The following is a 14,519-nucleotide window of genomic DNA, read 5'->3' as shown; positions in this document are numbered from 1 at the left end:
TGACGACGATCTGTGTGTGTGTACGGGGCTTAAGGGTAGGACCACCTGGTGTCAACACCTGGTGGCACCAACCCAGCATGCAATGATCGGCGACGTCACAGGGGGGGCAGTGCCACCAACTTACTTATATAAGCAATGTCAAACCAGGCATTCGGCGGTTTGCCTTAGTTGACGGCGGGGAGATTTTTTTTTCTTTTTTTGGGTCCGGGCAGGGGCAGTGGTGTCATGATTGACAATGGATTTACATCGGGGGAAGCTTTATTTTTAATAAAGGAATTGTCAAAAACGGTCTGTATTTTTATTACTTTGACACATTTTTGGTGAATGGGTAGGAGTACTATGTGTCCCATACTCAATTACATGTGGGGGGGATCCAATAAGCCCCCTGCCTGCAGACCCCCACAACCACACCGGGGGGGGTTGTGGGTATGAGGCCCTTGTCCCTATCAACATGTTGAGGGTATGTGGCCTGGTATGGTTCAGGAGGGGGGGGGGGAGGAGGGAGAGTGCCTGGCCTGCCATGCTGTGTGCTCGAGTATGAGTCTGTTATGGATTTTGGGGGGGGACCCCCACGCCGTTTTATTTTTCACTTTTATTTTTTTTAGCTGTCAGCAGTGAAGCCCATTGACAGCTGATGACTCATTGGTTGTTAAGGATGCCGCGCCCAGGTTCACGGCCCGTTCCTTAACAACCAGCTATACACTGCACCCTGAATGGGCAAAGCTTTGCCCAATCAGGGCTTCAAATGCACTGTGCAGCGCAGAGTGCACTGCAGGGCATACAGGCATTTGTAGCAAAAGTTTAGCTTGAACCATTCGCCTAACTCTATTCATCACTACTTGGGAATGTTGTCACCTTCAGGTGAAAGCACACCGGCCAAAAAAAAGACAGCAATCCCGCCCAGGCATAACTTCTTCCAGCTCAGCGAAACCCATTTTGTAGCAGGCAATGAAGAACAGACAATAGGGGAGGGATCTCTGTGTCCTGTCATGTACTCTAAGAAAATAATTTTACAGGTAAACCAAAAATCCTAATCTCTTAATCGTACATCACAAGACACAGAGTACTTTATCTTCATTAGGTAGGCCATAGGCAGTGCGAATTTCTTTCCTGCAACCACAGATTGCAGGAAAGAAATTCACACGATTCCCCACAACACAGACCGTGCTGACAGGGGAATCCCTTCTACCGAGCAATTGTCTGCTGTCGGCAGGGCCAGCTTCTCCTTCTACCCGCCGGGAGCAGACAATTGCTTGGTAGGAGGGAATTATTGCTAGCAGCTATAGCAGACGCTAGCAATAATGGCAAGTGAATCCGGCAGGCTAGTTGTACCCAAGTTGATCGATCAACTTGGTACATTCAGCCTGCTCACACAGGGTTCAAATCTCAGCTGGTTTCTGCCTAACCTGGACGAGAATAAAACCATCCATGGCCAGCCTAAGAGCCCAAAAGCACTGAACAAAGGGCTGGCAACACAGCAACAAGGCCAAACATGCCCAAACCCAAAAACAGAATAGAGGGTAACCCTGCTACAAAGCTGGCAACATGATCCTTCACCCAAAACTGGCATCCGCAGGGACATGAACCTGGTAGAACTTAGAAAACGTGTAAAGAGAAGACCAGGTAGAAGCTTTACAGACTTGAACAAAGAAAGCTTGATACCCTGAGGAAGTAGCATGATCTGTGATGCAACACGTCAGGCGGAGCCGAGTGACGCCACTTCCAGTCCAGAGAGTGGAACCGGAAGTGTGGCGAGAGGAAGAGTATTCATCCCTTTAGTGGGGTTTAACATTGCCTGCTAATTTTATACACATTGCGAGTACCTTTTAATCAATAGAGACGATTTTAGATTTTCAAATGGTATCACATTATTGGCAGTTTCTGTCCTTATTTGAGCATCACTTCTGGTTGCTGGCATCGAAGTCTGGTTCCTTAAAGGGATCTATACATGAATTAAGCCTAGGTCCAAGAGTTGGATCCAAAAAGAAAAGACCAATAGACCATGATTAAATGTTTGAGATCTATAATTGTATATGGGCCAACAATGAAGTTGAGCAAGTATTTCACAAGGAAGTGGAGCACTGAGTATTGTTGGAAAGGTGGCACAGTAGCACATTATTTGAAAGCTATAACGAATGGACACTGGTGTTATATGAGCAACTTTTACACAATATTGTCACCATCTTGTTGGTGCTAGCATAGATATTTGGATACTTAAAGTGTTACTAAGCTCAGGACCTGCATTCACTATATCTGGTCTCCCACAGTACACAGAACATGGAAATTATTTTAGTAAATATAAACTGCCTAATACCTTTTCTCATCGGCAATACATAGCAGTCTTGTGACTTCTTTCTGTTCCTGGTGAAGCTTGTGGTAGGAGTTTTCATACTGCACTGAGCTATCCTATGAGGCTGCAGGGCTCCAGACCCTCTGTCTGGATATGTCTGGACAGTGCTGATTGGCCCTGTGCTGATCACATGCACTCTCCCAAGAAAAAAAAAACCTCTCTAGCAATACACACCTAACTGAACATGTGCAGCCTGACTCCAAAGGCTCTGTCTTATCCGGACATGTTTTGGAGTCAGTGGAAGAAGGGAGGATCTGTGCATACAAGAGTAAGCAGCCTTTTATACAATGCAGAGGAATAACCCCTTAGGTTCCACCGTGAGTATAACAAGCATGCTTTATTGCATATACTGTGCAGACTGATTTTACTGTTGTGGGTTTAGTAACACTTTAATGTCTATATGCATGGGTGCAATGCTTTACAGACTCCTAACAAAAGAAATAAATGCATCTTTTTTTTACCTGCAAAAAAAATGTGCATTTATTATTTTTTTTGTAAGGTGAACTTATCCTTTAAATTACATCCAAAGAGTAAAAAGCACCTTCTCCTTGGGATTAGGTTCTAATTCACTTGGAACAAAGAAACAACTTTTGGTGAGAAGGTGAGGACTACAGCCTCAACACCCCCTTATCAAGGTGAAGCATGAAGGGTTCCCTGCAGGAAAGTGCAGATAACTCTCAGATCCTGTAAGCTGAAGTAATAGCAACCAAAAAGACCAAAAGGTAGCAACAAAGGAATCTTTTGGAAAAGTTCAAAAGGAGGAGTCTGAAAAATTGACAAGACTAAAAAAGATCCCCAAGGATACAAGGGGGCCCGCTAATATGGAACAATTCACTTGACAACCTGCATAAAGACAAAAATGAGACAAAAGGGGTTTCAGAAACAGAATGGCAAAAGCTAGGATCTGTCACTTAATGGCACCTAAAGCCAGAGACATCTTCTGGAGAAGACTGGAGATGCATTTTATGAGCCTCATGCCATGTATGATAATGACCTCCAGGAAAGTATGAGTTTCTTACCTTGAAGAAAGTAAGAATTACAAAGTCAGAAACATCCCTATACCTGAAAACTTGGGCTTCAACAATCAGCAAATCTGCCAATTCCGGAAGAGCCCATGGCTTGTCTGCCAAGAGTTATAAGAGGTCTTCATACCACACTCTTCTTGTTCAAGCAGGTCTGATCAAAATTACAAAAATGTCCTTGATCTTTATTCTACACAACAAGCAAGGAAGAAGCTGCATTGGAGGGAAGGCATAGATCCAACAAAACTGATGCCATGGAGTCATCAGGGCATCTACTGCAAACCCCTAAGGACCCCTGGTAAAGAACACAAACCTGTCCAGTTTGAATTTGGACAGAAAAAGACATCCACATTTGACAATCCCACCTGCCAATTCTCCACACCTGAATGTGCACATTGGACCACGTCCACACTTTTGGTGACTGCATTCCCTGAACCAAGAGGTTCTCCAAAACACCTCCCCAGTCCAGTTGGCTTGCATCCATCATCAAGACCTTCCAGTTCATCAGGTGGAAGGAATTCCCAGCATCTGCGGGTATATCAACCACTCCAGAACTGACAAGTTCTTCGGGTCATTTATATTGAACTCAAGAGCTTTGGAGTAAAACTGGGCATAAGGAACTGTGGCTACCATCTTTCCAATCATTGCAATGCTTGCCAGAGGGACTTTTCAATGACCTCAGAGACTCCACCTAGGATCAAAGAGACAGGCATTACTCCCTCAAAAACAGTACTTTTGCCTGTACCATGTTGAGGACTAAACCTCCAGAAGTACACCAATTACTTCTAAAGGTTCCACAGCCAACTGAACCTTTTGCAGAACCTCTATCAGCTGCTGGGCATTGGTCCTCAGTTTCAGAGCCGATTGCTTCCTGAGAAGCTGATCATTCAGGTACCCCAAAAAGGAATTACCTTGGGTCCTCAATGACCCCAAAACCAGACTTAACACTTTCTTACACACTCTGGGGGCTGTGAACAAGCCAAAAGGCATTGCCACAAACTGATAGTGGCGATGCTCCCCTGTAAATCACACAAACTATTGGCGAGGCAGGAAAATTGGGATGTGCAGGTGAGCAACCTTGATATCTCCGCTGACAACAGGAAGTCCCCATGATGAAGCAAAGCAATCACTGATAGGGTGGATTTCATCCTGGATATCTATACATTCAGGAACTTGTTGAGACCCCTGAAGTCCAGAATAGACCAAATATCTCAGTTTGGCTTGGGAACTGGACGAAAAGCAATAAAACCTCTTCCCCCTCTGAAGCAGATGCAAATATCCCCTGGGAGAGCAGCCCTTGCAGAGATGCCAAGAAAAACGCTCTTGTGGATCTGAAGATACCACTGAGTATAAATCATGGAGGGGAAAAAAAGCGGAAGTCCAGTTTGTAGTCTCTGTTCACCACTCTGCAAAGTCAGTTGTCTGCGACTTCCTTCAAGGACTTGACTCTCTCTCTCTGTGGTAACACTTCCCTGGACCTGTACAGCAGCCTGCCAGCCTACTTACATGGAACACCATACCCTGAAGATTGTTGCCTGCAGGATCCAGTGCTAACCAGCTGCATTACAAGCCATCCCCACTCTTGCATGCAGGGTGAGGGTACAGTCCCTCTTGACCTACTGTCTGTAGCAAACAATCAAACCCTCCTCTACCTGGTCAGGGGTGTTTGGAACCGGCCAGGAATTAAGGGAAATAAAATCTTCAGATACACATAGGGAGGTACATCACTCGCCTAACAACAGCTAGAAACTGAGGCTAAGCTGAGCTGGGAGGAGTTATGTAGAATATGGGTGGGGATTCCTTTTTTTTTTTGGCAATCTCCATTAACCTGAAGGCTGCAGCATATGCCATGTAGTCATGCATAGGAAGTTTTCTGTGTCCTGTTATATACCTATAGGAAATATAATTTTGTGTACTCATCAGAAAATCCTTTTTTCAGAGTCTATTCAGGAACACAGATTTTACCCCTCTGTGTTTATGGCTATTGGCTCTTTGTACTACTTTGCTAGGGAACTTAAGAATGCTGGTTATGAGACGGCTTTAGCTGTTCTGTTTTCCAGGGTCAAATCCCCCTGTAGGCAGCAGTATAATCTAGTTGTTTCCAGAACCCCGTGTCCTTCAACAGACTTAGAGAAAATTATTTTTCAGTCAGTACAAAATGCCTATTTTTCTCTACTGGAGAATCTAAGCTTAATGAAATAACCTTTTTATAATTCCCTTTAGTTAAGAAAGCTTTTAAGGCAGTAATGAAGCATGCCCAATCAGATACCACATGACTCATCCAACCAAATACTGCACATGTGGTTATCGGTGGGTTCTCATCTGTTTAGTTCAGCTTATTTTTACCTTGTTGACTATATGGTTTAAAGCGGAGTTCCAGCCTGGGGGAGAAAAAAATTGTAAAGCCCGCAGCTACAAATACTGTAGCTGCTGGCCTTTAAGATAAGGACACTTACCTAACCAGGGAGCCCCAAGCTGATCCGCCCATCGGCTCCGGATGCAGGAGCCAGCATTGCTAGTAAAGGAAACTGGCAGTACAGCCTTCTAAATGGTCCCATCGTCTTCTAGGACACACACAGGTCCCCCAAGGCAGCGGGGGGGGGGGGGGGGGATCATGGAATTTACATATCTCGCCGTGGTGAGGTAGGACAGAAGAAGTCCACCTGAAAATGAACACAAAAGGTACCAAAACGACAAAAAAAAGAAAAAATATCCAAAAACAAGGGGCTGTGGGGTGCTGTATTGTTTAGGACCTTGTTGCATTTTAGCCTGGAACTGCACTTTAGGATCTCAGCCCTGCCATTGTCTCACTTCCCCAGCTGAACTCGATGTAGAGTAAAATATATAGAGATTCCACCTGTAAGAGTAATCCTTCTCTAATGGGCATTCACACTGAAGACAATAAAAGTTTCTGGAAAAATTCTACTGCAGATAAAACAATGAAAGCATTTAAATGGTTGTTTTGAACCATACCATGTCAGCTTTTTTTTTTTCTGTATAAATATTTTTCACAACTGGAAAACTAACCATGCCACTACATGTGCAATGTGAGTGCCATACCAAATGGATATAATGGACTGGATCTCTTGTTGCTAGAGATGCACTGAGATTTTGGCCACTGAAACATACTGTGCGAAAATGGTGCGATTGGCATTTAGCCAATAAGAGAAATAGGTGCCGATAATGACATCGAAAATGTGCGTGATGTTGCTGCTAATTCGTGTCAATTTTGCCAAAGATATTGCAGCGATTTTATCACAATTTCACAGAAATTTTGCTGCGATTTTACAGTGCTTTTGCCCCAATTGTACTGTGCTAATGGTGTGTTTTTCAAAGGTCATGTGATTCAAAAACCACATCAAAAATGTAACACAGGTGCGTTACTGATCCGTTCTTGCTGCTTTTTTAATGCATTTCAACAGGGAGGTACGTTTTTTTAACTGACCAAACGTGCAGTGGACCAGTGTGAAGACTTATAGAGGATTTAAAAGGGGATACTATTTTCTTTTATGCTTTTTTTGCGCTAAAGGTTCCAATAATGGCCGATGAGAAATTCATATTCATTTAAATAGATATTAATTAAAATGTCAAATATAATACAATTATATATAAAAATGTAAATATTTTTCAAAAAGTGTCATTTTCGGTTGTCAGCCAAGTGCATCCTGCATTTTTGGTTCCGATACCAAATTTTCCATTCGGTACACCTCTAGTTGTTGCCACACTTAACTCAGTTTTCACACCACCATCTCACTTGACTTAAAACAGTATATATTGGGAATCCTGGATAATGTTGCACAAGATGTGCATTTATTGCAAGCACTCTCCAAAGCACTGTTTCAGGCTCATAAAGCCATTTTCTTATATTGGAAATCAGAAATTCCCCCGACTTTGAAGCATTGGAGGCGAAATATGGGGGCCATTTTGAAATATGGCCTATTAATCTACCTTCATTGAGGGTACCCTGGGAAATTCAAGGAGCTTTGGGAGGCTTGGCTAGCCACCCTAGGCCTTGCTCCAATTGATTTAGTAATACATAGACTGTCATAACCATCCCTGAGCCCCTCAGTGAAATTCTGTTTCCCCTCGATTGGTCAGGCTTGCTGCTGAATCATAGGCCGGAGCTACCCCAATATTCTTCCATTTTGGTACTCCTACAAGGGTTCCGTTGAATGAGTGCCTGGTTACTTTGTTTATGTAAAGCGGTTTTCAATGATTGGTTGGATCGTTTCTTTTTTTTTTTTTCCTGCTGGTTGTAATGTATTGTATGCCTTAGACCCGGTTCACACTCATGCGAGTGCCGGGTTCGCATGTAATGTCGGAGCGCACTGCTCCGACATTACATGCGATCAGCTGTGCGGTGCGAGTTTAGCCATACAGTTTGTATGGCTAAATTCGCATCGCACCCGGTGCAAACACGCACAGGAGGCATTTTTGCAGCCGCATCAGGATCGGATCGCACAGCGGTTCACACTTGTGCGATCCCATCCTGTGCGAACTGCACGATCGCACTGCGATATGCGATCAAACTGGGGGTGTCGTTAAGATTACATTGACACCCCCAGCGGATCGCATATGGCAGTGTGAACTGCCGGGGGTGCGTGTGCGATGCGGGAAAAGGCTGCGAATTCGCAGCCTTCCCGCATCGCAATAGTGTGACCCGAGCCTTAATGTAAAAAATTGACTGGATGGTTTAGACAGGTTCTCGTGCTATATAGTTGTTCATAAATCTAATAGGCATTGTACAGTCAAATTTTATTGAATGTATACTACTTATTAACCACTTGCCGACCGCCTTTTTACTGTGGCAGGACGGCTCGGTTGCATCCAGTCACATAGTACTACGTGACTGCGTGCATGTGGTTTCGGCGGAGCACGCACGCCGCCAGAGCCACGCTCCCACTGTGTTTAGACACAGCAGGAGGAGGGCTGCAGGAGGAGCAGCGGCGATTGCCGATGCCCTCCCGCGATTGTCTGAGAAACCGAGAGAAGACCCGCCTGCTTATGTAAACAAAGCAGGTGGATCTTCTGTCAGACAGGCAGGGAGAGATCAGCAGTTTCAGCTAAACTGAAACTGCGATCTCTCTGTGCCTGTCACAGAACCATCCCCCCACACAGTCAACAAGCACATTAGGCATACATTTAACCCCTTTGATCACCCCCAGTATTAACCCACTCCCTGCCAGTGTCATTTATACAGTAACAGTGCATATTATTTAACACTGATTACTGTATTAGTGTCACTGGTCCCCAAAAAGTGTCAAAAATGTCAGTTAGGGCTAGATCGGACGATCTGTCCGCCGCAATATCGCAGTCTCGCTAAAAATCACTGATCGCCGCCATTACTAATAAAAAAAATTAAAATAAAAAAAGTCCAAAAATCGATCCCGTAGTTTGTAAGCGCTATAACTTTTGCGCAAACCAATTAAAATATGTTTTTTGGGATTTTTGTTTACCAAAAAATATGTAGCAGAATACAAATTGGCCTAAACTGATAAAAAAATTAAATTTTTTACATTTTTTTATTAGGAATGTTTTATAGCAGAAAGTAAAAAATATGGCGTTTTTTTTCAAAATTGACGCTCTTTTTTTGTTTATAGTGCAAAATCTAAAAACCGCAGAGGTGATCAAATACCACCAAAAGAAAGCTCCATTTGTGGGGAAAAAAAACGACATGAATTGTATTTGGGTACAGCACTGCATGGGCGCGCAATTTTCCGCTAAATTAACGCAGTGCCGAATCGCAAAAATTGGCCTGGTCATTAAGGGGGGTAAAACCTTCCGGGGCTTAAGTGGTTAATCATTTATGAATAAACCAGAAACACAGTGCACACTTATACACTCCTCTAATACTTACAACATTGGGCTGTGCCAGCTGCGCACAGAAAAAACTTATTATTCCAGTTCCACAACCCAGATCAAGGATTCGCTTTCCTTTCAGTGCTGAACTGTTTTGTAGTATAACATTTCTGTAAGTCTGTGTACGAGGCTGGTCAGACAGCATCTCCAAGTGTAGTTTCTGCATGAAAGAGATGGGAGTGAAAAATCTGACTGCTTGTACAGACTAAAGGATCTGATCTGGAAGGACAGTGCATTTTACCAAAGTCTTGTAGCTCCCATAATACTCCTTGTCCTGCCACGGGTCATCATCCTCTGCATCGTCTTCATCGTTTATTTTGTGCAAATGACTGGCTGGCACATACCCACAATTACCATTATGTTCAACCCACCACCAGTCTGGTGTCACTGCAGACAGGAGGAAAACCCTGTCCCCATAGGAAAGACTCAGCTGTTCGGGGAAAACAGGCAGAAAAAAATCATTTAGATGTATAGAATTCAGCTAAAATCAGGTCACATATCAAAAAGGTCTATCTGAGAAGCCAAAATCCAAAAAGTTACCATTCTTTGATTTCTGGTCTGTATAATAATTTCTGCATATTGACATCAACCACAATGAGATTGAATAGGCCCAGCTTACTGCCCTGAAATCAGTTAGCAATCTTGGAGGCTGAAAATTGGTTCTTTTTTCTAAGAGGCCATTTTACGTAATTTTCATCCTGTAAAGCTTGAACAAAATAAGAACGCTACCTTTGCTGACATCCTTCTGAAAATATGAGTTGCCTGAAACTCATGCTAATCCTCTGACCTTAAGGCCCATTTCACACACTCCGTCCATCGGAACGGAGTCCGTTTTTTCTCAGCGGGGGATCGATCCGCCGATCCCCCACTGAGCAGGAGAATGACAGCTGTGTCTCGGCGCTGTGTGCGGAGACACAGCTGTCAGTTCCCCATGCATCTCTATGGGGGAAATCGGATGGGAACGGACCGTCGGTCCGTTCTCATCCAATCCGATCCGCTGGACGGATGGTAAATAGGGTTTCCATCCGTCCAGATTTGCCCCATAGGGATGCATGGGGGGACCGTTCAGATCCGCCAAAAAAAAGGACAGGCGGATCTGAACGGTCCGCCTGTGTGAAAGAGCCCTTAAGCTTCAAAGTCACAAGGAAAAAAAAGCTTAAGGCCTCTTTCACACATACGGTCCGTTCAGTTCATCAGTTCAGTCACGTCAAAATGTATCAGTTTTTCATCCATTTTTCAACCATTTTTCGTCAGTTTTTCATCCGTTTTTCGTCCGTTTTTCATCCGTTTTTTTACATCCACTACCAATGCAAAATGGATGAAAACCGGACCATTTGTCCGTTTACATCCGTTTTTCGCCCGATTCGGTTTTTTTTTGGACGGATGAAAAATAGGACATTCATCCGTTCAAAAAAACGGACATTGACAGAAGTGGATGAAAACGGATGTTAACGGATGATCATCCGTTGTCACATAGAGATGCATTGATGTCCGTTTTTCATCCGTCAACGGATGGATGAAAAACGGACAAACGAACCGTATGTGTGAAAGGGGCCTAAAGCATAAGTTCACCTTTACAAAAAAAATAATAAATGCACATTTTTTTCCAGGTAAAAAAAAAAATGCATGTATTATTTATTTATTTTTTGTTAGGAACCTTTAATACAGTGCATCAGGAAAGTATTCACAGAACTTCACTTTTTCCACATTTTGTGATGTTACAGCCTTATTCCAAAATGGATTTAATTCATTATTCTCCTCAAAAATCTACAAACAATACCCCATAATGGCAACATGAAAGAAGTTTGTTTGAAATATTTGCAAATTTATTAAAAATACAAAACAAAAAAAATCACATGTACATAAGTATTCACAGCCTTTGCCATGACACTGAAAATTGAGCTCTGGTGCATCCTGTTTCCACTGATCATCCTTAGGCCCCTTTCACACATGCTGTTTAAGCAGGATGTGGAAACCTTGCAAGCGGACCTGAACAAAATAACGGAGTGGGCAACTACATGGCAGATGAGATTTAATGTTGAAAAATGTAAAGTAATGCACTTGGGGGCCAAAAACCAGAAAGCAAGCTACTCGCTAGGGGGGGAACCTCTGGGTGAGTCTAGGATGGAAAGGGACCTGGGGGTACTGGTAGACAACAGGCTTGGCAGTGGCATGCAATGCCAGGCCGCCGCAAGCAAAGCCAACAGAATACTGGGATGTATAAAAAAGGGGATTCACTCCAGAAATAAAGAGATTATTCTCCCGCTCTACAAGACTCTGGTCCGGCCACATCTGGAGTATGCTGTCAGGTTCTGGGCACCGGTCCTCAGAAAGGATGTGCTGGAACTGGAGAAAGTCCAGAGAAGGGCAACAAAAATAATTAGGGGGATGGAGGACATCAGCTATGAAGAAAGACTACAAGCCCTGAACTTATTCTCTCTGGAGAAGAGACGATTGAGGGGGGATATGATATCAATGTACAAATACTGTACTGGCGACCCGAGCATAAGGAACAAACTATTCAGAGAAAGGAGATACAATAAGACACGTGGCCACTCACTAAAACTAGAGGAAAGGCGGTTTAACCTTAAAGTGCGTAAGGGGTTCTTCACTGTAAGAGCGGTAAGGATGTGGAATTCTCTTCCACAAGCAGTCGTATAAGCAGGGAGCATTGATAGTTTCAAAAAACTGTTAGATGGACACCTTAATGACCACAACATACAGGGGTATACAATGTACGGCTAAAAGCAAACACACACACACATCATAGGTTGAACTGGATGGACTGATGTCTTTTTTCAACCTCACTAACTATGTAACTATGTCCGTTTTTCATCCATCCGTTGGCGGATGAAAAACGGGCATCAATGTATCTCTATGTAAAAACGGACGACAACGGATGATCATCCGTTAACATCCATTTTCATCCGCTTCTGTCAATGTCCGTTTTTTTGAACGGATGAATGCCCTATTTTTCATCCGTCAAAAAAACGGATCGGACGAAAAATGGATGACAACGGATGAAAAACGGATGACAACGGATGAAAAACGGATAACAACTGACGAAAAACAGATGAAAAACGGATTGGAAAACTGATACATTTTGACGTGACTGAACTGATGAACTGAACCGTATGTGTGAAAGGGGCCTTAGAGTTGTTTCTACAACTTGATTGGAGCCCACCTGTGGTAAATTCAGTTGATTGGATAGGATTTGGAAAGGCACACATCTGTCTATATAAGGTTCCACGGTTACCAATGCATGTCAGAGCACAAACCAAGCCATGAAGTCCAAGGAATTGTCTGTAGACCTCTGAGACAGGATTGTATTGAGGCACAGATCTGGGGAATGGTACAGAAAAAATTTCTGCTGCATTAAAAGTCCCAATGAGCACAGTGGCATCCATCATCCGTAAATGGAAGAAGTTTGGAACCACCAGGACTCTTCCTATAGCTGGCCAACCAATCAAACTGAGCGATCAGGGGAGAAGGGCCTTAGTCAGGGAGGTGACCAAGAACCCAATGGTCATTCTAACAGAGATCCAGCATTTTTCTTGATAGAGAGGAGAACCTTCCAGAAGTACAACAATCTCTGCGGCACTCCACCAATCAGGACTGTATGGTAGAGTGGCCAGAAATATGAAACTCCTCAGTAAAAGGCACATGACAGCCCGACCTGAAGGACTCTCAGACCATGAAAAACAAAATTCTCTGGTCCGATAAAACAAAGATTGAACTCTTTGGCCTAAATGGCAAGCATCATGTCTGGAGGAAAGCAGGCACCGCTCATCACCTGGCCAATACCATCCCTACAATAAAACAGTGTCAGGAACTGGAGCAACTGAGCCTGTTATGATCATTTTTACACCTGTGTTTGGGAGTAGCCATTTTATATGTTGCATAAATAAAGCCTATTATTGAGGATAATGCGCTAGGTCGATGCGCCCTTTTCTTTGTTTCTTTTTGCCTGTAGTACCGTTGGACTACCCCAGTCCTCTTTGGGCTGCAAGACCTAGCTATCCAAGACGCCAGCTGTAAGTCCCGTGGTGTGTGGTCGGGGAGCTTGGATTCTAAGCGCAGGAGAAGGGTGGTATCACCTTATTGTTTTGGAGCAGTTACACTCTGATAGGAAGGTCAATGAACTACCTAGCGCAACAGCACCCTTGTAGTTCATTGAGAACTACAAGCCGACAGCCACAAAGGTTGTCGGTACTTGTAGTTTTCCTATTCACAGAACACTGTGAATGAATGACGCTGTGCTGCGCTGCGCTGAGCTATGTCTTTTCTAGATTGTGATAGCAAGGGGGGGAAGAAGATCCGTGCCTCGCTGTCAAAACTAGGGATTGGGAGGGGTGCGGGGGTCGGTGCATTTAGAAACATGTTACACGTTTACACCCTGAATATGGGTGTAACATGTTACAAAAAGATAAACTAATCCTTTAAGTAGAGGTAGCTTGAAGAAGAAGAACAATAATACTTACCTGTCTGCGATGTTCACTGCTGGTTAGTGTGGTTTTATCTACTGGCTTCTGACTTTTAACTGTGTCCTATAGAAAGATGCAGTGGCTGACTAATTAAGTAGTCAGAGAGATTTCCTCTTATTTCCTGTTCTGGTGACAATATTACCAGGACATGGAGTGAGGGGAAATCTGCAATAGGGACACAGACAAGAATAAAACATTATTTTTGTATTAGTTTAGGGAAAGATTAGTAGGGCTGAAACTAATCAACATAATCAATTATGAAAATAGTTGTCAGCTATTTTCAAAATCGATTAGTTGGTCAGCCAAATAGTTGACCTGAATATAGAATGCATTATTTGTTTACATATCAGGAAATACACATACAGCTCAGTACACCATTCATACATGTCAGTATGTGCCCGAGAATTTGTGAATGTGAGAGAAGCAAAGCCCTGTGGGACATGTGGCCCTGGGCAGGAGAAGGAAGTGATTTAAATTGATTCTAAACCAGGGTTTGGCAACTAGAAATCCCACCTTGGCGCCTGGGCTTTTATCAGCCTATTCACCCTAGGGGTTGCAGGCTGTGTCTCTCTCAAGCAGCCAAGAGCCTGTACTGACAGTTCCCCTCTTCTCTTGCGCATGGATGGAAGAGAGAGAGCTGATCAGCTTCTCCTCCTAACCTCTCCTCCTGTGTTGTGGCTCCAGGTGCACATGGGGCCCCATCAGGGCCGGTTGGATTGTGGTTTCAGGGGAGAGCACAGGTGGATTTAGCTACATATATCCTGGAGTGGGTGAGAGATCCTCACAATCTGTCTCTCAATGCAA

General features: G+C 43.7%; 1 protein-coding gene across 2 annotated transcripts in view; it reads right to left on the bottom strand.

Moving 5' to 3' along the window:
• Positions 1-14,519, bottom strand: part of PRMT2 (protein arginine methyltransferase 2) — a 61,971-nt gene that overhangs the window by 31,162 nt on the left and 16,290 nt on the right. For both annotated transcript variants that reach the window (XM_082260915.1, XM_082260916.1), the window contains exons 2-3: positions 9,473-9,661; positions 9,230-9,391 (exon numbers count right to left, since the gene is read on the bottom strand). In XM_082260915.1, coding sequence (XP_082117041.1) covers positions 9,230-9,391; positions 9,473-9,661 — 351 coding nt within the window. The remainder of the gene's footprint in view (positions 1-9,229; positions 9,392-9,472; positions 9,662-14,519) is intronic.

This window comes from Pelophylax lessonae (assembly GCF_965119305.1).
Source record: "Pelophylax lessonae genome assembly, chromosome: 6".
NCBI classification, from domain to species: Eukaryota; Metazoa; Chordata; class Amphibia; order Anura; family Ranidae; genus Pelophylax; species Pelophylax lessonae.
Note: the sequence above shows the minus strand (reverse complement) of the source record. Positions and strands in the feature narration are given on the sequence as shown.